General features: G+C 46.8%; 1 protein-coding gene across 3 annotated transcripts in view; it reads left to right on the top strand.

Moving 5' to 3' along the window:
* SLC24A2 (solute carrier family 24 member 2) overlaps nucleotides 1-23,196 on the top strand; it is a 231,753-nt gene that overhangs the window by 198,014 nt on the left and 10,543 nt on the right. For all 3 annotated transcript variants that reach the window (XM_084794702.1, XM_084794700.1, XM_084794701.1), the window contains 2 exons: nucleotides 83-201; nucleotides 15,932-16,075. In XM_084794702.1, coding sequence (XP_084650828.1) covers nucleotides 83-201; nucleotides 15,932-16,075 — 263 coding nt within the window. The remainder of the gene's footprint in view (nucleotides 1-82; nucleotides 202-15,931; nucleotides 16,076-23,196) is intronic.

Below are 23,196 nucleotides of genomic sequence, written 5' to 3'. Positions count from 1 at the left end.
ACCTTCTTAGAACATCCATTATCACATGGCCCTTATAACCGCTGGTTCTGATTGTTTTCCTTGTGTTTAAATTATGCCACAGAAAAAATTGAACTCCCCAACAGCACGAGCATGGAAGTCGAAATGACGCCGTCAAGTGAAGCTTCGGAGCCCGTGCAGAATGGAAACCTTTCCCACAGCATTGAAGCTGCAGATGCCCCGGTATGATGCCTGAGCATGACACTACAAGTGCCTTGGTGGCCCAGCTCCAAGTTGGGTGGACACCAAGGAAGGGCTAATTCATGTATGTGTCTTTCCCGGGGCCTCACATGGGGCAACCTCTGTGTACATTGATTGAACACCCAAATTCTCTAAGCCATAGTTTTCTCAGGGTAAAGGGAAGGGCAGGTGTATCAGAGTCTGGGCATGAAAATCCGAATATGTGGTGTGTGTGTGTGTGTGTGTGTGTGTGTGTGTGTGTGTGTGTGTGGAAGCCAAGCTGGATGGAATAATGCGGCTCCCTGGGGTTACCTAGTTGCAAGTAGTGAGTTGAGAGTCCATCTCTGGCATGTCTAAATACAGTGTCCAGGCTGCCTCTACCAACAAGCACTGCCTTTAGACCACAGTTGTTCAAACAGTGGGCAGAAGCAAGTGGTACTTGCTAAATGTTTGGGTCTTATCCTGATCAAATAAACCAGAACTTCTAAAGCATGGGGCCCTCCCGGCTTCACATCTAATCAAGAACCCTTTCCCCAAATCAGAGTTTCCACAGATTGAAAGGCACTTCCAAATCCTCAAGCGGGTGGAAAAGTTCTCACTTTCGCATCCTGTAGTGAGGCCCAGGGCGTGGGGTGGACTGGGCTTCCCAGTGGTGACAGTGCTTCTGGCCGAAGGACCACAGTTTGAACAGCATCACCCTGAAGTTTACAAGCCAGTCTTGCCCCAGAATGTTATGCAGTCGCCACAAAGAGAACTGAGCCTGGGGCCAGCGTGTTCTAGCGCCGCCCTCCTTGATGTCAGGAAATGCTCTGCAGTGGGGGCAGTCTGCCCTTCTGTTACTTCTTGCCTGTTGCCCCTCGTCTCTAAAAGGAATTCAGAAAAAGAGTCTCTCCGTTTATCTGAAGAGAGCTCAGCTTTCTCTGCCCTTGTGTCCTCTGCCTTCCACCTTCTCACCCTCCTGCCCAGAGCCCTGGGCTGCCACCACGTCATCTCAGCAGTGATCTGGCACAGCGGCTTATGTCCACATGGATAAGCAGCATGTTGGTGGCAGGAGGCAGGCCCCAAGGACATCTGGCTGCCCTCTGGGCTGGCACCGTCACAGGTGTGCAGAGGAATACCTCATCACCATGTCACCCCATCTGCCTGGCCAAGGGACATCTGTGTCCCTTCAAGGGAGGACTTTGCCGCAGGGGAGTAAAAGTCTCTCTGACTCCTGTCTGTAGAGCTGCCCCAGGGAGATGGGCAGATTTGTGTGCTGTGCTGCTCCACTGGAGAGCAGTCGAGCCATCAAAAAGTCATCACTACAGCTGGCTGCAGGGTGACTTGCTGGTGCATTCCAAAGCCACAGGGCGAGTTGCCAAACTGACTGGGCACTCACCTCCTCCTCCTCCTCCTGAAAGCACAAATCCTGAAAATACTACCTTATTGATGCTATTGTGAAAGCTAAATGTGCCTTTGGCACAGAGCCACACCCTGGCTACTTACTTACATCGTATGCCCATACTGGCTGCTTAGACAGCATTCACCCCTTCCTTAAAGGATTCCTTATAGGAAAGTGAAAATGGGTTGTATAAGTATACATTTTTTGAGATTATTAGGGATATAAATAAGTCAGCCAACAAACATTTGGTAGCTAATAATGACCCAGAGTGACCTCGGAGGTCTCTATGCACAGTGCTCTGGGAGCATGCAAAAATAAATAAATAAATAAATAAATAAATAAATAAAAATAAAAAAAAGTTAATCCCAGCTAGGGAAGGAATGAAAACTCTGTAGAGCATGTAACATTTGAGCTAGGCATTGATGGATGGTAGGAATTTGTCGCTCAGAGAAGAAGGTAATGAAATGACAACCTGTGCAGGTTTCCAGAAACTTAGGTTTAGTGATTGCTGAGCAAAATGGTAGATGTAGAGACTGAAAAACAAGGTAAAGAAAGATAACCCCAGGAAGTATAAAATGAGCTTCTTCGCCCATCTGTCACATCAAAAGGCTCTTAGTGTCCGTCTGGGCCAGACACTGAGGTGTCCACATGTGCCAGCAGAGCTGAGGTTGATGACCACAGGGACACAGAGAGCAAAGGATGAGGGTGGCACAGGGAGTGCAGGACCCTCTGGACATCCTCACTGAGGAGGTATCCTTCAAACTGAGCGGGAGCCTATGGCAGGAGCAGGAGGCAAAAATGAGCTTGGCATGTTTGAAGACAGAGGGAGGCAAGGGAAGGAGACAGCAGCAGCAGCAGGGAGGCGGGGCCTTTAGATGCTGGGATGTTGGTTCTTCTTGGGCAGCAATGAGCCACTGGACATCCCAGATGTGATTGATACTAACCGAATGCCCCCGAGGCTGCATCCAGACTGTTTTTAAAGCAATATTGAGGCAGAGAGGCCCCTGAAGGGTTGGTGGAGCTTGGAATACTGCAGTAGACCCAGAGAAAGGGTAAGTGTGTGTCCTGAAACATGCCGTGCATGCTGTTCATCTCTCGAGAATGAGGAGCCTAGAAGGATTTAGGGAGTGATGGCAACTTTGGATGTTTTTCAGGAAGATAGCTTATTTTGTTCAAGAAATGACAAGGTGGCCTGTTGTAGATGTAGAACACTTTCCCAGCATGCACCGGTCCTTCATTTCATGCCAGGTACCACAAAAATAAGGGGGAAGGCAGAATAGAAAAAGAGCAGACACAGAAAGGTAAGTCATGAGCCCAGAAGCTTAGGGATCAGTGTGCTGGGGTCCATATGCCAATGTGGCCTGTGACTGTATGACCCAAAGGGCTAGAATGGTTTATACATTTTCAAAATGTTTTTATGAAAAGAGAAGCAAGAGCATATGGAACAGGGACCATATGGACCCCAAAGCCTGAAATATTTACTGTCTAGTCCTTTGTGGAGCATGCCGGAGGGGCATCGCTCGTGCCCAAGATAGACCATCTGCAGTCTTTAAAGAGAAAGCTCTCCTATACTGATTTGGAACGATCCTCAGTATGTGTCGTTAAGTGAACAGGCACTGTGCCAAAGTGTATCCTAGATTGTGAGATACGAAAGAGCACTGTCTGATATGAGAACCAGAGTATAAATCTTTGCTTGGGATGCTGCTGGAGAAATTAGCCGCGTCAGTTACCTCCAAAGACCCTGAGAAGTTCCATTCTGGGGGGGTTGCATTTTTGAACCAAGGAATTGTGTTGCCTAGTCAAAAAAAAAAAACAGAGTAACAACAATAAAAAATAATAATGGATTAGATTGGGAATGGGATGTAGACGGATTGCCTAGCATACGCAAAGCCCTGGCCTCCACCCCCAACACCACAAAAAGGAGGTACTTGTAATCCCAGCATTTGGGAGGTGGAGGCAAAGGATCAGAAGTTCAGACTTATCCTCCAGTACGTAATGGTGATGACGATGACGACAACAAGGATGATGATGGTGATGATGATGATGATGATGATGATGATGGGTTAAACAGCATTTCTTAGTCATTCAAACAGGCTACAGTGGCAGAGGCCACTGGAATCCAAACCCCAGCCCTTTTCTTACCAACTGCATGGCCTAGTGCAGGGTATTAAGCCTCCACATTCCTTCTCTGTGAGACAGTAAATTTTTTTTTTTAATTTTAAGGCTTATCCTATAATGTTTGCGTGAGGCTCAGTTGCTCTTTAAACAGTTCTTGACGTACAGTAAGCCCCTCTCAGGGCTTTTATTTATTACTATTTTCCACTCTTCGATGCTGATTCTCTTGTCTCCACTTGCCATCCCGGTGCTGCACGGAGAAGCGATTGGAACTGCCGCAGCTTTGCCCGCCCAGGTTTTCAATGTGGGTAATTTCCCTCGGCACAGACCCTGACGTTTCAATTTTGTCTGTCTGTGGAGAGCTTGCCTAGCGCATGTGAGGGGACTGGGGTAGAATCCCCAGAACTGAGCAGTTAAGCGGGCCACCTAGCTGCATTTTGATATTGTCAGTCTGGACACCACCAGGTGACGGCCCTTGGCTGCATGCCCTGGGATGCTGCCTCCTTGTTGCTGTGAGGCATCTAAATCCTGCAGACATACTCAGCAAAGCTCAAGATCTGGCTGAAAATCTCACCAGTTTAGGTTGTCCATGCTTTTTAGTTTACTTTGAGGCAGGGTCTCACTATATAGCCCTGGCTCTCCTGGAACGTTACCTGCCTCTGCCTCCAAATGTTGGGTGTGTGAGTGACCATGCCTGGCAACACACCATAACTCGACTTTTTCCCCCCTGCACTTAGCTCTGATTTCATTTCACCTGCCATTGCTTTGTCCTTAAGGAAGGAAGTCCTTTTTTCTTTCTTTTTTTTAATTAATTTATTCAGATTACATCTCAATTGTTATCCCCTTGCTTGTGTCCTCCCATTCCTCTCTCCCTCCCTCCCCCTTTCACCCTATTCCCCTCCCCTAGGTCTGTGACAGAAGGGGACATCCTCCCCAACCATATGGTCAGTCTCACCTTGGTAGCCTTTCTGTTCTTTCTCTGAGTGCTACCAGGCCTCCCCACCGAGGGGAAGTGATCAAATATGGGTTCATGTCAGAGTCAGTCCCTGCTCTCCACACAACTGTGGATAATGTCCTGTCCCTTAGCTAGATCTGAGTAGGGGTTCAATGTTTACTGCATGTATTGTGCTTGGTTGAGGCAGTAGTTTGAGCAGACCTGCCGTCATGATGTTTTTCTTGTAGGTTTCTAGGGAAGTCCTCTTTTTGGGAGGAGGACAGCAGGAGTGGGTTTTTTGAGATAGGGTTTTTCTGTGTAGTTTTGGCTGTCCTGGACTCACTTTGTATACCAGGCCTCAGATTCACAACGATCCACCTGCTCTGCCTCCCAGAGTGCTGGGATTACAGGTGTGCACCACCAGGCCTGGCTAAGAGAGGAACTCTTAATTGTCCTTGTTTTGGTTGAGGGTTAGTTATATCCATGGGTAAAGAAATTCATGTAAGAAAACTACATTCCTGAATAGAAGGATGGATGGATGTGGATGGATGGATCAAAGGATTGAATACAGATGGACAGGTGGATGATGGACGGGTGGATGGATGGTGGATAATTGATGGATGGATGTACAGATGGATGGATGGATGGATGGATGGATGGATGGATGATGTGGAGAATGAAAAACAGACACAGAGTCTATAAAAAATGCAGGCTGTGTTCTTATTGCCTCGGCTTATAATTTGAATGTTTCCATACTGTGCTAAAGCCCTCTTTGCATTTTAGAACTCAGCTCTGATGCACTTCTCCCTAGGGCTGCCTTCCCTGAACCCAGTAGACTTTTCAGGACCTGATTTCTGCATTCCCCATTCAGTGACTAAGTAAAGGATGCGCAGAGAAAATGTGATAGAAGTGACTGTGTGTTTAATTCTCTCCTTTAAAAAAGAATCCAATGCTTAAAAATATCTCCTGCCTCTTAAATTTAGGTTTCCAAGGGTGCTTTGGAAAAACAAAGTACCGTTTTCAAAGTTTATCATTTACTGCAGATTGCCGCTGCTGTGATCTGAGGGCTCCCTGGAAAGATGTGATAATCAAGTGGCTCAGACTGCCAGGTGTCTTGGGGATTTCCAGAATTACCCATGCAGGTGGTGCCTGGAATCCACATTCTCTGTTTCTTCTTTTAAAAAAGAAAAAAGCATTACCTTTAACATAACAGCAAACAGCTCTGTCCACAGAGGTGGGGTTCAGCACAGGGACCGCACACTCTCCTGTGAGTCAGCAGGGTTACAGGTGGCTGAGAGCAGGTAGACCGGGAGTGAAGCTGTCCACCTCTTGGAGCCCAGAGAGCACACTGAGAGGAGTCGTGAGAACCATGAAATGGTGGGAAGCGGCACGTGTCACCTTGTCTGACACAGCCAAGCCAGAGGGCAGTCGTGGCACTTCACTGTGAAGGCAATGCGGATGCCAAAAGACTGCCCAGTGCATCTGGATGGATGACTTCCTTGGAAAAGAAACCATTTGTGTCAGAGAAAACCTGACAGTAGCCATAAAACAGGCAAAGCTTAAGGACTGTTGCTGGCCAGGCCGTTTCCAGGCCAGATAATATTTTTCTGTCAGTGTATATTTTTAATGAAAAGTTGAGATCTGTTTCCTGTATTTGTTGACCAGGATAATATTTACCAAGTGATGAAGATTCATTCAGGGACCTTTTAACATTTTTTCCAACGTAATATTTTTTTATTGATTGTTTGGGAACTTTACACAATGCACCCCAAATCACAAACACTTCTTGTTTTCCCCAGGTCCACCCTCCTGCCCTTGTGCCCTCCTCCCCCTCAGAAATAAAAATAAGAAAAAAATAAATCAAGTCCAATTTGTATTGCCCACATACTCATTGGAGCATGGCTAAAATCCCAGTGGCCAGCCCCCTAAAGATAACTGAGTCCTCTTAACATATTTTAAGAATGAACTAGATACAAATTTAAGACTCTTGAAAACCTTTATTCCTAAAGTTAAATACTGACAAAGAATTACACCTTAGTCACTGGGAACCTTGTTGTTAATATTTTACTTTCTGAGGAGTTTTGAGACTGTCTGTTCATCTTTCACAAGATACATCAGTAAGTGGCTATTAATGAAAGGAGGGAAAGCCTTACTACTATCCTGGAAAAAATACCAGCATTGATGTGCTGTTTCTGTGGCTAATTATAACCCAATTGATAATAAGAGGCTAAAAAGGAGTTTGTGGCTGTTTTTATAATTCTCCAGTTAGCTTCTGTATGAGCAAATCTTTTATGAATGTGTCAGCAATATTTACACATGCCTGAAAACGCACGAGAACCAGTTTCCCCGCAGTGCAGAAGGAAGCCCAGCACGTCTGTAGTTTGCTCCTCAGAATCACCTGGCCAGAATGTACAGTGAAGGAAAGCAGCTGCATTTCCAAAGAGACCCCCACATTCCCTCTGCCTGCTTAGACACGGCTCCTTGCCTTCCTGGAAAGCTGAGGTTCAGGCAGCTCCACCACTCAAAGCAGTACATGTTGAACCCTTGGTTTTGGTTCAGCATCTCATACGATATGACATGTTGGGGTTGCTATTGCTCAGTGGAATCTTGTTTTGTGTTCCATGTGATAAATGTCTGATGCTGGGACTTTTTTTTTTCCTGTATGTAAAGCACACCAGTGATGTCATTATAAAGGGAGGGAATTCCTTCCTATCACCTGCAGGAAGTGTGTTTGTTTTTAAAGGAAATCTGTTTTTGGTGGTGGTGGTGGTGGTGGTGGTGGTGGTGGTGGTGGTGGTGGCGGTTTGTTTTGGGGTTCATTTTTTTTTTATTCAGTTTGGCTTTTTTTTAAAGACACGGTTTCTCTGTAGCCTTGGCTATCCTGGACTCACTCTGTAGACCAGGGTAGCCTTGAACTCACAGAGATCTGATTCCCCAAGTTCTGGGATTATAGGTGTGTGCCACAATGCCCAGCAGAAATCTGTTTTCTAGTTTAAAGATTAGTTCTGTCGGTTCAGGGTGCCCACACAGAAGGCAAGGCAAATGTCTTAGATGGTGTGTCCCTTCTAAAAAAGGATGGAGTTTGACTCAGTCTCTTTTCAACTTACTTTGTGCATAAGAGACAGGGCATGGGGACTCTAGAGGCTGAGGACAAACTACAGATAATAAGTGATATTGGCAGAAAATATGAATGCAAGATCTGTGGTAATCTCCGAACACAAAAGCAGGTTGTTCTAAGACTCAAAAATGAGTTTGTAAAGGACTGTTGAAAAGCAGATTCAATTAAGTAAATACAGTTTATTTCCCAGCCAAAGCATCTGCTCTGCAATGAAATGTTGGAAAAGGATGAATGTCTGCATGATCATCACATTAGTCTCCTCAGGCCAGCCATGGATGGGGTAACTTGCATGACACAAACCTCACAGTTCTGAGGGTTCGAAGTTTCTGACCTCTGGCCAAGGCTCTCTTTCTGGCATCTTATTTCCACGGCCTTTTTCAGTGCATGCCCACCTGCACGAACAGGGAGAGACACAGAAAATAAAAGAGAGAAGCCTGGGGGGTAGGGGGCAGTCCAGGGAACACGCATTGTAGGCTTTCATTTTATAAGGTAGCTAATCTCTTCGGATGGATCAGGGCCCCATCCTCACAACCTCGTTTAACCGTGACTGCTTCCTGAGGGTTTCCATCTCCAAACACAGCTCCCTGCACAGGAGAGGTCTTGACATGCTTGCTGTGTTTGGTATTCATCCAGGACTCGGTGCTTCCCTTGGGATAACTAACGTCTTCCTATAGCGCTGTCTGGCTTTCTGTCACCTGCTCTAAATTTTTTTCTTCTTCAAGACCTTCCTGGTCTTGTTGCCAATTCACAGAGGAAAGACAAGTGAAAATGCACCCCGTAGAGGGGTGGAGTCCTCCAGAGAACCATCCCAGAATTCCGAGACAGCTTTGAACATAACTCAACACACCTTGTTTAGCAAGTCTGAAAGCTACAGTTTTGAAATCCGGAAAGTTCAGATTCCGTCATGACCAAGGGATTCTGAGTCTATGAAACGAAAGTGATCCATAAGCCAGCAGCTCACTATTGCTGTGATGAAGCACCATTACCAAAAAGCAACTTGGGGAGGAAAGGCTTCATTTACCTCTCAGTTCCTTATAACAGCTCAACATCAAAAACATGAGGGCAGAATCACCCACAGGGTAGGAACCTGGAGGCAGGAGCTGATGCACATTTTGGAAGGGTGCTGCTTACCAGCTTGTTCCCCATGGCTTGCTCAGCCTGCTTTCTTACAGAACCCTGGACCACCAGCCCAGTGATGATGCCACCCACGGTGGGTTAGTCCTGTCCACATTGATTACTAATTTACAAAATGCCCTACAGCCAGGTCCTTACAGAGGTATTTTCCCAATTCAGGTTCCCTTTCACTTCACTCTAGCTTGTGTCGAGTTAACATAAAACTAGCCAGGACAGTGGGTCAGTCTCTCCGTAACCCGTATTCTATTTCTGTAGTTGGTGGACAAGGATGTCTGTTAGGACATTATTCTTCACAAATTGGCCAGTACATTTTGTGGAGGAATGGAGCCAGCCAGTTTGCACCATTTCCTCTGTGCCAAACACAGGTTGGGTGATGCTTACATGAGAGTGGGCAACCTGTGGAAGTCTCGAGGCATTTTTTACTATCCAGTCAGTTGTTGGCCATGAAACCATTCATGGTTTTTAAAGAATCTCTGTGTATTTGGGGTAATTTTGCCTTTAAAATCCCAGCATTGGTATTGTTTTAAGTCTGCACAAAGCTCAGAGTCAAGGTGTCACAATATTATGAGTCTTACCATCTGCTTAGAAGCATATTTCCCAATAGAAAGTTCCCAAAGCTACCTACTGAATAAAATGCTGGTTCTCTCCGGAGCTGTGGGATTTCTCCTTCCTTCTTGTTTACAGAGCCTTCTATTTATCCATTTTAACTAAGAAAGTAGAAAATTAGATTGTTGGTATCAGCGCAGTCAACAAATGCTCAGTTAATACTGGGTGAGTGAACAGATGGGGGTGTGAGAAATTATTGCAGCTTCCACTTTCATATAAAATAATTGAATTGTAGGATGTTATTGTTGGAAATGATACTAGAATCCACCTAATCAAATGTCTTTCTCCCAGAAGAAATTATTTTCCTATTTTTAAGAGTGATAACAACCATGTTTTGGAGTGTTTGTTGTGTGCCAAACACTGTTCTAAGTACTTTGCATGAATTATTTCAGGCAGTTTTTCAACAGCACCGGTGCTGTAAAGGAACCTTGAGAACAGAATTTATATTTAAATACTTTATGTCTGACTGTCATAGAAGGTGCATGATGAGTGGGACTATGTCTTTTCAGCCTTCCTGCGGATGTCCCATCATTAGATAAGGTACCATCAGGATGTCCTCCGGGAGCGTTTTACAGGCCCACTGCCCATACCCACCTGCCTTTTCACCAGTTCCCATGGAGACCTACTTTAAGAGATGATGCATGTCTCCAGAGAGCTTCTTTTATAATGCTTCAAGCATGAAAAGGAGGAGAGCTGGTCCCAGGATGAAGACAGTGCTGTTTTCTTGTGCACAGTCTTCTCTGGAGGCATCATGACCTTCAAACACTGAATGACAGAGTGTGAAACAGACCCAGCTCCCATTTCAGCCCGTGCTCACACTCGGCCCGAGAAGGTTTATGACTGTAAAGGGTTTCGTTGTCTACAGTGTCACTAGATATCCATTTTAAAGGCAGCCAAAGTGAGATTATCCACAGTTACAGGAGTATGGGTTAAAGGCAGCCAAAGTGGGGTTATCCACAGTTACGGGGGTGTGGGGTGGCACCAAGCAATGACATCCACATAAATTCTCACTGTTGGACTTGTCGCCTTCCCCACTTCCAACCCAGGAAAGCACAGGTGCAGAGGGGCACGGCCATCTTCTTTGCCAGTGTTTGAGAGCCTGATATTCACCGATGTCTACAGCACTGGCATTTCAATTATTCTCAATTAAATTATTAAATTAAACCTTCCCTTACCCTCCTCCAACACTTTGCATGTTCCCCACAAATTCGCGACCTCTTTTTCTTTGTTATCTCTACATACATATGCATGTGCATAAATATATAAATACAAGTTGCTCAGTCCACTTAGTGTCGCTTAGCGTGTATGTGACTTTAGGGATGGCCACTTGGTTTTGGATAACTAATTAGGGGCCTCATCCCTGGAGAAGACTATTTCTCCCGCCCTCAGCTTTTCTCAGATGCTTGTACTTTGGTCTCTGGTCGAGGCGCCATGGATCTCCTCTCCCATGTTAGCGTGTCTGTTGTCCTAGTTCACGTTGTCTGTTGGCAGTCATATTGTTGAGGTGTCACTGCCGTTTCTCAGCAGATGTCCTAGTCTTCTGGCCCTTGCAGTTGTCCTGCCTCCTCTTTTGAGATAGTGGCTAAGCCTCGAGTGCAGGACGTAACGTTGTAGATGATAGTGATAAATAATAGTTGTTAAATGTGCATCCTAGACCTGGAAGTAAGGAAGCAGCTTCTCCTGTCCGTGCCTCCAATGGCCCTTCATGGCCCTTGAAGTGCCGCTGGGAATGCTACATAGCACAGAGAAAAGGGGGGGTGTGAACTGGGGAAGGGGAGGATCACCCCTTATTTAAAAATGTAAGCCATCCAAACTCTCAAATATCTGCTTAGGCTCAAGACAATAAATGGGGAAATGTCCGTTAAGTGCTTAGTGCTTGTTGCATCAGGGCTTTTAAATTTTTTATTTTTAAATGTGCATGTGTATGTGTGCATGTGTGTGTGTGTGTGTATGACAGAGAGAGAGAGAGACAGAAGGGGGGAGGGAGAGAGAGAGAGAATTTATTTATTATGTATACAGTGCTCTGCCTGCATGTATACCAGTGCACCAGAAGAGGGCATCAGATCTCATTATAGATGGTTGTGAGCCACTGTGTGGTCGCTGGGAATTGAACTCAGGGCATTTGGAAGCGCAGCCAGTCCTCTTAACCTCTGAGCCATCTCTCCAGCCCAGAAACACTATTTAAAAAAAAAAAAAAAACAACTAGGTTCTGGGGCTGGAGAGATGGCTCAGTACCTAAAGTACCTGCCATGCAAGCACAAAGGCCTAAGTGCAGATCCACATTATCCAGTAAAAGCCAGATGCGGTGGTGCACATCTGTAACCCCAGCACTGGGGGGGGCAGAGACAGGAGGACACCTAGAAATCGTTAACCAGCCATCGAGCTCGAGGTTCATACTCACAGTCAGTTGGCTTTATTACAAAACGAAGCTGGGAAGCCTTATGTCACTGGTCACAAATGTCTGCTCGGTGGCACTGAGAAAAGGAGACAGTGTAGAAGGGAGAAGAAAGAGGTCACGGAGGCCTGGCCTGGCATTGGGACTTTCTTTCAACAGGTCACTTCCTCTCAGGGTCCTCACCCATCCACTGAGACAAATGGCCCTCAGATGTCAGGGTGCTTCCAACTCCCAGCCCCTGGCATTGCTTCTCTTGGTGCCTAAAGCTGCTTTGCTAAGAGATCCCAGAGCTTGACAATGACAGTTGGCTTTTCTGATCTGTGAGCACCCTCAGGAAGCTTGACTGACAGTTCCTCAGGGAGGCAGCCCCTCAACAGGGACAAGAGAAGCTTGGCCTCACTGGTGGCCCAGTTCAAAGGTCAACTGACCGGGAGGTGCACTCGCCGTATCCGCAGGGGATGGAATGCCATCCCGTGAGCATTGCAGACGCTGGAGCTGGAGGCGTGCTGTCGTGTCCTTACCCAGCTTCGTGCTACCCTGAGGAGCTGCCAGGAAGACATGGGACATGGCGGCACTCCTGAGCTCTGAATAAGGACAAGGCAGTAAGAGCTTCACTTCTGACTTGAAGCAGGATCCCAGCTGAGTTGGAGACCGTCCCTGGAGACCCTGAGTGTGGTGACCTTCCCTGTGTGTGACCTGGCCTTGCCACCAACGACTGGATCTAAAAGGGGCTGATGTACAGATCCTTCTAGGCTTGTTTTGTTTTCATTTTAATTCCCTGAAAGAAGAGATTGCATTAGGATGGGTGGCCCTCACATTGGAATCAGGCACCTGCTCCTCACAGGCAAAAAATGAGAAACTGAGTTGCTTCAGAGGAAGTGTTCAGGCTTCAGAGGTAACTTCCGGGCTGGGGAACCCACACAGTGTACATGCAGCGGTGCTATATGGATGCTCCCCGCCTTCCCCCCCCCCCCCAATCCTGCAAGTAGCCAATAGTAGATGCTTTGGGATCATCTGGTTTTGCATCTCTTTTTAAATGCAAGATGCTCTGGAAAGCAGGAGCCCTAGACTTCTCATGATCAGCTTCGTGTGTAAATTCCCTCAGGAGTCTTTGGATGATGATGACGAGAGGAGACGCCTGAGAAATCTGGAAACTGGAGCTTGCAAGTTCTGACTTTGCTGCCTGCTCTCTCCATCCTGCTGGGTCTGAGGGCCAGTGAATCCCTTGGGAAACTAGTTAGAAAGAGGGGTGTGTGTGTGTGTGTGTGTGTGTGTGTGTGTGTGTGTGTGACATTTCTATATATAGCCCAGGCTAGGCTGCTGCTTACTATACAGGCTGTAAAGAGTAAAATCTTTAGCCTTCTGGAGTACTGGGATTACAAGTGCAAACTCCCACGCCCTGCTGAGTAAGGTGTTTGTTTGTTTGTTTGTTTGTTTGTTTGTTTCTCTAAGGTCCTGTTACATCAGAAATTACATGGCCCTAAAGAGTTAGTCACCCGCCCAGTTTTGTGTAATCGTAGGGCTTGTACAGGATGCCAGCAGATAGCAAACCATGTTGAGCCTTTGTATCAAAAATCACTTGGATTCTTTCTGGCTTAGACAGCTGTGGCCTGCTCTCCCTGCCTTGCTTTCTAGTGGCCACTCTTCAGACACTTCGGGACGCAAGAGTGGGTTGTCACAAGGTCAAAGCTGGCATGCCACAGCTCTAGCGAAGGTTGGAACTCATTGCCCTGACCTCAAGGGCCTCTGGCTTAGGGCTCAAGCCTAATGCAATCACTGCATCTCCTGCTCAGGCAAGGACAAAACAGGCCCTAAGCTTGGATCCGCGTTCTGCTGTGTCTCTAACCAGCTTGCAAGCTGTTGCCCATTGACCCACAGTGAGATTTCCTTGGCAAGAAGGCAAGAACAATGTCTTCTGTGGTGTTCTGACAGCTTGATCTCGGGACACCTCTCACATGCACCCCAGGCTCCTAGGCCCCTTCCCCGCAGCAGGAATTGCCCCCTGTGAGGAGTGAAGATTCTTGGCATCGCCTAAGGCACAGACCTCTAGTCCGCTCCTACCCTAGCATCAGCCTCCTTAAGTGCCACCCGTGGGCCATCTACAGCACAGCTAACTGCTTGCACTGGACACCAGTGTGTTTGGAGCTTAGGCGTCCAAACAGACAATTATTTTCTGCTGTTTGCTAGCGGCGCTGCCTGCCTGGTGACTTTGGCAGATGGAGAGGAGAGCTAATCCGTAGGTCCCAAACAGAAGGGTTATTGATGAAATGTCACCATCTGTTGGTGTCATTAAAATGATATGAGTCATAAAGAGTTGCTTTTGTTTTCTTTCAAAAAGTAACAAAAAACAAAAAGGATGGCTTGGAGTTTAGAGAGAAGTTGCTAAGTTGTGGGTGAAGGTAGGGACAGAGTCGGGAGGGAAGGCTACCTAGGAAGAAAGAGGAGCTTGGTGAGGTCATCCAATGAGCTGATTCAGAGAAGCCAGTCCCCTGCTCGTACAGGACCTCAACACTCCATGCTTTCTTCTTGGTGTGCAAGGGAAAGCTACTCATCTGGCTACATGAAGAAGACCTCACTGGGGGTGGGGGGGGGGGAATGTAATATTCCCCCAGCCTTCTTAGTCTTCACTGCCCCAGGACACCCAGATGGTCATTCTTGTATCCAAGTGGCACCATAGGTATGTGAGCCCACAGCGATGGTTTTGTCTGTGGGTCACCTCTCCTCCAAGGATGATGAGGTGGCTAGGAGCCACCACCAGTGCAGGAAGCCTGCAAGAAGCTCTCTGTGGTAGCTAAAGGAAACGGCACCAGGTGTGGTGCGAAAGCGCCTGTTGATATTTTCAGGTCTGGTGCTCCGTGCTGCTGTTTCATTTCTAGACAAACAGGGTGGGCAGTGGTGAGGGATCAATGGTCGTCCTGCTGGGCAGACCCACCTTTTGTCTCTTCTGCCCCTGGGGCTTGAGAGCTGCTGGCTGCAGTAGAGGCCACCCAAATGCCAGCAGCAGGCTGCCACATTAGAGACTAAGAGCTTGTACCCTGCCTCTGAGATGCTGAGCAGGGTCGATGCCATACTAGCCTTTAGCCCTGTTTCTCTTGAGTCCTAAGGCATGTATTTGTGTATCTTGCTTTAATGACTAGTGAAATGGTTGAGAATTCACCCAGTTGATGAAGCAAGTTAGGAACACCCATGCACAAATTGCTGAGCTTATCCTTGGGTAGGTGGGAGGTAGCTAGGACCTCTCAGGGTTATCACTGAGCTATTTCCTGTGCCTGGGTAACATCAGCTGGAGGGAAAGAGAGAGAGAGGAAAGGGGGAAGCAAGGGATGTTTTTTGGGGGGTGGTTGATTTTGGGTTTTGTTTTTGTTTTTCCAAGACAGGGTTTCTCTGTGTAGCCTTGGCTGTCCTGGACTCACTTTGTAGACCAGGCTCACCTCGAACTCACAGCGATCTGCCTGCCTCTGCCTCCCGAGTGCTGAGATTAAAAGCGTGCACCACCACGCCCGGCAGAATTTTAATATTTTAAACTGTGTTCTTCCTCCCAAGATGTCTGAATCACAGCCCAAGGGAAAAGGAGATGAGGGTCATAGGTCAAAAGATCAGCAGATACATTGTTAATCATAAAATGTTCATGAAGGTAGATTTGTTTTGGAAAGATAAAGTGAGTCATATCAAAGTACATTCTATGCACCTATGCAGATTTCATAATGAGAACCATTACTTTGTACAGTTGAATAAGAAAAGCAGTTGGATCCAAAAGAGGAAAAAAAAAATGTCGTGAGTAGTTAACTATAGCTTATGTTAAACAACCAGCTGATAAACATGAGAAGCCATAAGAATAAAAAGAGAGTTCTACAGTGCTCCGGTGGGATGAAAACCTGTTTTTTTCCCCTAGGCCTTGGGCTGTGACAGATGGGGTGCTCCTACAAAAGATGGGGTGCTCCTACAAAAGCCTGTGAAAGCAGCTGGGGTGGCTCAGGACGACCCGCACTTGCTCTGCAGTCTTGCCTCCTCTTGTTTCTGCCTGTTTACATCTGTCCTCTTGTTCTGCAGCAAGCCACAGAGACTGCTGAGGAAGAGGATGACCAGCCCCTCAGCCTCTCCTGGCCAGCCAATCCCCGCAAGCAGGTCACATTCCTGATCGTTCTTCCCATCGTCTTCCCTCTCTGGATCACCTTACCCGATGTCCGCAAACCTGTGAGTGAACCACTGCTGAAACAGTTCCTTTGGAAAAAGCGTGCTGGCCACCATAGTCTGTATCCATTGTGTTAAAAGGAAAAGGTGGCTTAGGTCTCCAGCTTGTCACAGAGGTGCCCCACTCACGGCTTCTCTTTTCTCTGCCTCTGGGAGGATATAAGAGGGACTCTAGCTGAGACTCCTAGCAGCAGGGACCATGGGGACTGAAGAGGACACCCTCTAACTAGGCAGGACTCCTAGTGGAGGGACGAGAAGGCCAGCCCACCCACAACAATTTTGATCCAAACATACCCTGCCTACAAGATGTGCTGGGATAAAGATAGAGCAGAGATTGAGGCAATGTCCAATCAATGCCTGGCCCAACCCAAGACCCACCCTGTGGAAGAAAACCAACCCCTGGCACTATTAAATATACTCTGCTATGCCTGCAGACAGGAGGATAGCACAGCTGTCCTCTGAGAGGCTGCCCGCAGCAGCACTTTGAAACAGATGCTGAGACTCACAGGCAAGCATGGGTAAAGCATAGGAAGTCTAGTGGCAAAGTGGGGGGAAGGATAAAAGAACCTGGAGGGGACAAGAGCTCCACAAGAGTACAAACAGAGTCCACTAGCCAGGGCCCAGAGGGGCCTGTGGAGTCTGAAGCACCAACCAAGGGCCATGTATAGACTGGACCTAGGCCCCCTACACAGATGTAGCCAATGGGCAGCTCAGGCTTCATGTGGGCTCCCTAGTAAGGGGAGTGGGGCTGACTCTGACATGGACTGTGTTGCCTGCTTTTTGATCACTTTACCCTGACAGGACTGCCTTGCCAGGTCACAGGGGAAGAAGACGAAGTCAGTCCTGATGTGACATAATGACCTGGGGTGGATGGGTAGGGAGGGAGGCTCCCCTTTTCTGAGGAATAGGGAAATGGGGGAGGACAGAAGGTAAGACTGGGGGGAGAGGAGGGAGGGGGCTATGACCAGGATATAAAGTGAATAAATTAATAAAGTAATTAAGTAATTTTTTTTAAAAGAAAAGGTGAGGTGACATGAATGCAAGTCTCTTCTCCTACATGCCTGAAACCAGCCACAGTGATTGTTGAGCGATTGTCAAACCTGAACCACCCCAGGCCTTAGAGGCATGAAGAAACCACCATTTTATTCTGCTCATAGATCCCGGGGGACAGGGGGGGATTGAAGTTGGGTTCACTGGGGAAGGTTGGTCTCCACCCCACCAAGCCTGGGACTCCAGCTGGAAAGACTTGCATGGTGAGGGTGACCTACAGCTGGGAGGCCACATCCATCTGGAGGCTTCTTTGCTAATGTTCTGGCACCTGGGCAGGGATGGATTGATGGCAGGGTCATCTACCAGAGTATGCAAACACTGTCTCCGCACTTTGCTTCCTCACAGCAGGATGGCCTCAGGATAGTCCAGTGTCCTACATAAGAGGTCAGACCTCCAAGAGTGAGCGAGCGCTGTAGCCACAGGAGGCAGAAGCTGCGTGTGCTTTGGGTCGGTTGTCTCCGAAGTTATGTAGTGAAAATGCAGTTCTACTCTATTGGCCAAAACACCCAGGAACCAGCTGTAACTAAAAAGGCACAGTGGCACGTGCCTTCAATCCCAGCACCTAGGAGGCAGAGACACGCAGATCTCTGAGTTCAAGGCTAGCCTGAGAGTGAGTTCTAGGACAGACAGATATATGTAGAGAAAGCCTGTCATTAAAAAAAAAAAAAATGGAGGTGGGGTGGAGTTCACCTAGAGGAAAGAAAAATGACTCAGTGGTTAAGAAACACATGCTGCTCTTGCAAAGACCTGCGTTCGGTTCTCAGAAACCACATGAAGTGGCTCACAGCCACTTATAACCCCAGCTCTGGGAATGCCTTCTTCTGGATTCTGAGGGCACCTATACACAGTGTACACAAATACAAACATAGACACATCCATATATATACACAATTTTAAAAAAAATAAATCCTAAAAAAAAAAAAAAGTTGACCTAGGCTATGCCAGTGTCATGTGCCCTGTGAATCTCTTAATGAGAAAAATGTCAAAGAACTAGAAACCACCGTAGCCATTTTCTCCTAAGTGGTACAACTCAAGGTCCAAGCAGGAAAGCAACCCTGTGTTTCCTTGAATTTTCTTTTGGCTATATATAGATGGATTGTTTAAAAAAATAATTTAAACAAGTGCAAATGCCTACATGTATGGTATTCCTTCTAGAATTGTATTGTAACCATTATAACCAATACTATTATTTAATACTGTCAAGTGTCAAGGGCTGTGAATGCAGCACCATTGCACAGTCAGCAAAAGGCAATCCATGCATAGACTAATCAAAGGAATATTCCCTTCCAGCGTTGGTAAAGTAGGTTCTTGAACCACTAGTTTTGCCCTAGAGGTAGAAACGGTAGTGAGAAGAAAAGGACATGTGCCCCAACACACACAGGAGCATATACAGGAGCACCTACCAACTGTGCATCAGGAGCATGTACCGACTGTGCATCAGATTCCTCACTGATATTTTCAATAAACTACATGGAGGGATCTCTGGAAACACATGGTAGGATACATGTGTTGTTCATGAAAGGAAAACTGTCAGCCCAGGACCCGCAGTGCCAGGTTCTCAGCACTAAGGAGATTTATTTGCCCCCAGAGGAACAAAGGGAACAAGGGAGAGGGGACATTTGTCCCAGAGGGGAATGGGAAAGAGGATGCTTCTGGAAAGAGAGGAGACAGGAGTGGCCCATAGGCAAATGACAGTTTATAAAGTTACAAGGGAAACCCCGTGTTAGCATGAGGTATTTCATTTTAATTGGCCATGTTAATTAGGTGAGCCAAGGGGGCCTTTTGGTTTCTGGACTTCAATACTTTGATAGCTGGACCTTGGTAGTCAGCCTCAGGAGGAGGAGGAGGAGGAGGAAGTGGCCAAATAAAGGAATGGGCCTTGGGGGCTGGCTTTAGGCTGTGCTCTCATGGTTTTCAGCAAGGCAGAGGGGATGTGGGAGACGTGCAAGGCCTGCAGAGAAGGCCCTTCAGTTGGTACAAGAAAAGTAGGTCAACTAGATTACACCTGGTCACTTTCCAGAGAATGGAACTGAGATGCAGACCCAGGTCTCTGCCACCAAACGGCCTCCCCTCACATTTTTTTGCCAACTAGAAGGTTGGCATTTAAAAACAAACAAACAAACAAACAAACAAATCCAACAGTATTTGCAATAAAATATTCAAGACAATTAATCAGAAATCTTCAAGGACCTCCAGGTGATCCTGCTTTCCTTACTGGGGGGGTAGGTATTGAGAGGAAAAATCCTATCCCATTAGCTTGGACTGTGAATAACCCAGCCTGAAAGAGAGCCGCCATGCCTTATACAGCAGACGCTAGGAAAGGACTCACAGCAGTCCTCCCCACAAGACAGCTTCTCTATTCAAGGATGCAGCAGCTGCTGCACTTCCCTGGAAGCAATATTTAAGTTTCTTAGCTCAAGTTACAACAGCAGGGCATGCGCCCTGCAGGAAGGACTGGCTTCCTGTGAACCAGAGCAAAGCAGCTCATGTGTTGGCTGCCCCTCCCCCGAGGCTCACACAGCACCAATAGATCTGAGATGTGTTCATTATCGCTTCCGACGGCTTCTATTGATTGTCAACATGGCAGGATCTAAAATAACCAGACACAGGCCTCTGGGCATATTTGTGAGAGAGAGTATAGGTTAATGGAGGAAGGAGGACCTACCCTAAATGTGTGTGGTGACACTCCATGGGCTGGGGTCCCCAGACCAAACAAAAAGGACAAAAAAAAGGCAGCTGAGCACCCATATTCATCTGCCCCCTGACTGGACACCATGTACTCTCTAACTGTGAGCCAAAGACATCCTTCCTTAGGTTGCTTTGTCAAGTCTTTTACTACAGCAATAAGAAAGGTAATTAATATGTTGTTCATTCCCGTTCCTATGCTGTTTGGCCCAGTGTTTTTTGTTTACCCCATAAAGGAACAACAGAAGATTAGGTGGAGTTATCCAACTCTCTACAGAAGGTTTAGTATAATATGGTCCAGAGTGGTGCACTAACTGGCTAATGAGAGCTAATTGTTGCTTTGCCCCGGGCACTTGGGCAGAGAGCATCATGGGAGCAGAAGTGCGTGGCAGGGCTCTTCTTCACTTCCAGTGGGCAGGAGGCAGAGAGGAAATGCTGGTGCTCTGGAGGCCTTCTCTCTTTTCTCCTTTTTATTCCATCTACATCCATGGCAGGTCCCTTCCCATTGGTCCTCTCTGAAAACACCTCCGAAGACATACCCGGGGTGTGCCTCACAAATCGTGTAGGTGATTCTAAGTCCAGCCCAATTCACAGTGAGCATTAACTAACACCCTTCTCACAGAGCATGACAGGTGTGACTGATAAGAAAATGGAGCCGCACGTGACACTCTTCTTGGTGTCACCATTGACTCATTCTTTTTTTAAAATATTTTATTAATTTATTCATATTACATCTCAACTGTTATCCCATCCCTTGTATCCTCCCATTCCTCCCTCCCTCCCGCTTCCCCCCTACTCCCCTCCCTATATCTGTGTCTGAGGGGGACCTCCTCCCCCTGTATATGCTCATAGGATATCAAGTCTCTTCTTGGTGACCTGTTATCCTTCCTCTGAGTGCCACCAGGCCTCCCCATCAAGGGAACGTGGTCAAAAATGGGGCACCAGAGTTTGTATGAAAGCCAGACCATTCTTTACCATGCAGCCTACCCTCAAAGGGCCAACCCCTGCCGCCTGGGCCAGTTGGGCTTTCTTTCTCCCTTAGTCACTTTTTCTAATTTCTGCGACAAGAGACCTGACAAGAGCAGCGTAAAGGAAGAAGGCTTGACTATGGCTTGTGGTTTTAAAAGGATAAATTCCATCAGAACTGGGAAGGCATAGCTGACTGGTGTGGTCATGTGACATCCACAGTCAGGAGCAGAGAGAGGTGAATGTCAGCACCCCCCTCGTTTCCTTCTCTTGACTCCGTTTGAGTTCCCAGCCCATGGGAGGTCACCAACCTTCAGGGGGAGGCTCCCCTCCTCAGTTACACCTCCTGGTAGTGCCCTCAAAGACAAACCCAGAGGCATCTCTCCTGTGTGATTCCAAATTCTGTCAAGACAATGAAGATTAGCCGTCACCTTCCTTACCTCCCCAAGCGCCAGCCATAGTAGGAAATGAGTTAGTTTCTTTCTTTTACCGGGTTCCGTATACTGTTCAAGCAGAAATGAGACAACCAAGAGAACATTAGTCATGTTTAGATTCCCTCAGCACTAAAGACCCCATAGGCCCTTGATGAGGATAACAACACAAAATTCAGTTTCTGTCCTTAAGTTTAATAACTAGACCAAGACGTGCTCACTGTACTGAATAGTTTTGTGTCCACTTGGTACAAGCTAAAGCTGTCTGAGGGGAGGGAACAGCAGATGAGAAGATGCTTCCGTACAGGGGGCTGTAGGCAAACCTGTGTGGGCATTTTCCTAATTAGTGATTGGTGGGGGAGAGTCCAGTCCATTGTAATTGGTACCATTTCTGGGCTGGTGGTCCTGGGTTCTTTTTTTTTTTTTTTTTTTTTTTTAATTCAGGCGGAGCAAGCCATGGGGAGCAAGCCAGTAAGCAGTACTTCTCCATGGCCTCTGTATTAGCTCCTGCCCTTTTTGAAGTCCTGTCTTGACTTCCTTTAATAACCGACAGTGATATGGAAGTGTAAGCCAAGTAAACCCATTCCTCCTCAAGTTGCTTTTGGCCATGATGGTTCATCACAGCAGTAGTGACCCTGAGACACTCCATAGGATGCAAAGCAAGATCTCACAGCAGCAGTAGAAGGAAACTTGGGCCACAGTCTCCTACTCCAGATCATTTCCACACACACACACCCCACCCTGACTGGTGGCTTGTTCTCTCTGCCCTACCTTATAAGCTGAGCAACTCTGGGAAGTGCACTTCTCTGGACCTCATTTTTGTCCACTGTTAATGAAAATTTCTAAGATCTCTAGATTCCTTACCAGCCTTGGCATATTGTGATTGAGAAAAGCATAAATAAATCGATCAGCCTCAATACAGCATTGTAAATTGAAAGTGACTTTATACCCCCATCTTACCTACGATAGCCTCAGCTTAACTCTGAGAGCACAGTGGTTGGAAGACAAACTGTCTGGCCCTCCCTGCACATACAAGAGGCCAACTGAAATAAGCCCTGCTGGTAGATATACAAGCCATTAACATGCTTCCTGATCATATTTATTACAGAGGGTTTTTATTAGATTGTTTCTTATGTCAATTTTCTTTTTGCTCTGTGACACATCTCAGTCACCTTAAAACAAGCGTGTTTCAGCCCATGACTCTGAAGATTAAAAGTCCGTGCTAGTCTCAGTTGGAGAGTTCTGAGAGCAGGTTGCCATTGGAGCCTCTCAGTTGAGATAACCGTGGTAAACATGGTCTCTAATCTTTAAGTAGTCTGGTCTGGATTTAGTCATAGGATAGCAAAGGACCAAGAGCTACAAGAATGAAAACTCCAAAACCCCCTTGAGGTCTGGTTTGGAATTTGTATTCCATCATTGGCAACACACTCTGTTGGTTGAAGCCCATCGGAGACCCAGCCCCAGCCTTGGAGTAGAGAAGAGAAATAGAGCTCACCTATTGATAGGAGAGGCTGACTAATGTACTGGGGTGCTGGTGCTGGTGATGTTTGACTTTTTTTTTTTTTGGTTGGTTTTTAGTCATACCACAGACCTTATGTGTGTCCACAAAGGCCACTGGAAGTAATATGAAGGGAGAGGGGGAAAAATAGGAAAATTAACTAACAGATATTTGCTGCTCCTTAGGGCCCACCAGCTCCATCTCTTCAATAGTTTTTTTTTTAATTCCTTATGGAGATGAAAATTCTAGACCTTACCAACAATTACAGGGAAAGCATGGTTGTAGGTATACTTTCTGGGGTTTTTTTAGTTTCTAACTCTACCACTGTAATTCACCCCAATCCTTTCCAGCTCCTAACACTAAGTAGGCACAAGAAAGAAGGGGAAGGGGATGTAGACCACGTCAGACTAGTTCCTGATGACTAAGAGGCATCAGGTTCCTAAGGACAAGTCCCATCCTCATCAGCAGAATATCCAGCAATCCCACAAACCAGC

Source organism: Acomys minous, assembly GCF_964271855.1.
Source record: "Acomys minous genome assembly, chromosome: 1".
Classification (NCBI taxonomy): Eukaryota; Metazoa; Chordata; class Mammalia; order Rodentia; family Muridae; genus Acomys; species Acomys minous.
The sequence above is the reverse complement of the archived record's forward strand: the minus strand, read 5'-3'. Positions and strand labels throughout refer to the sequence as shown.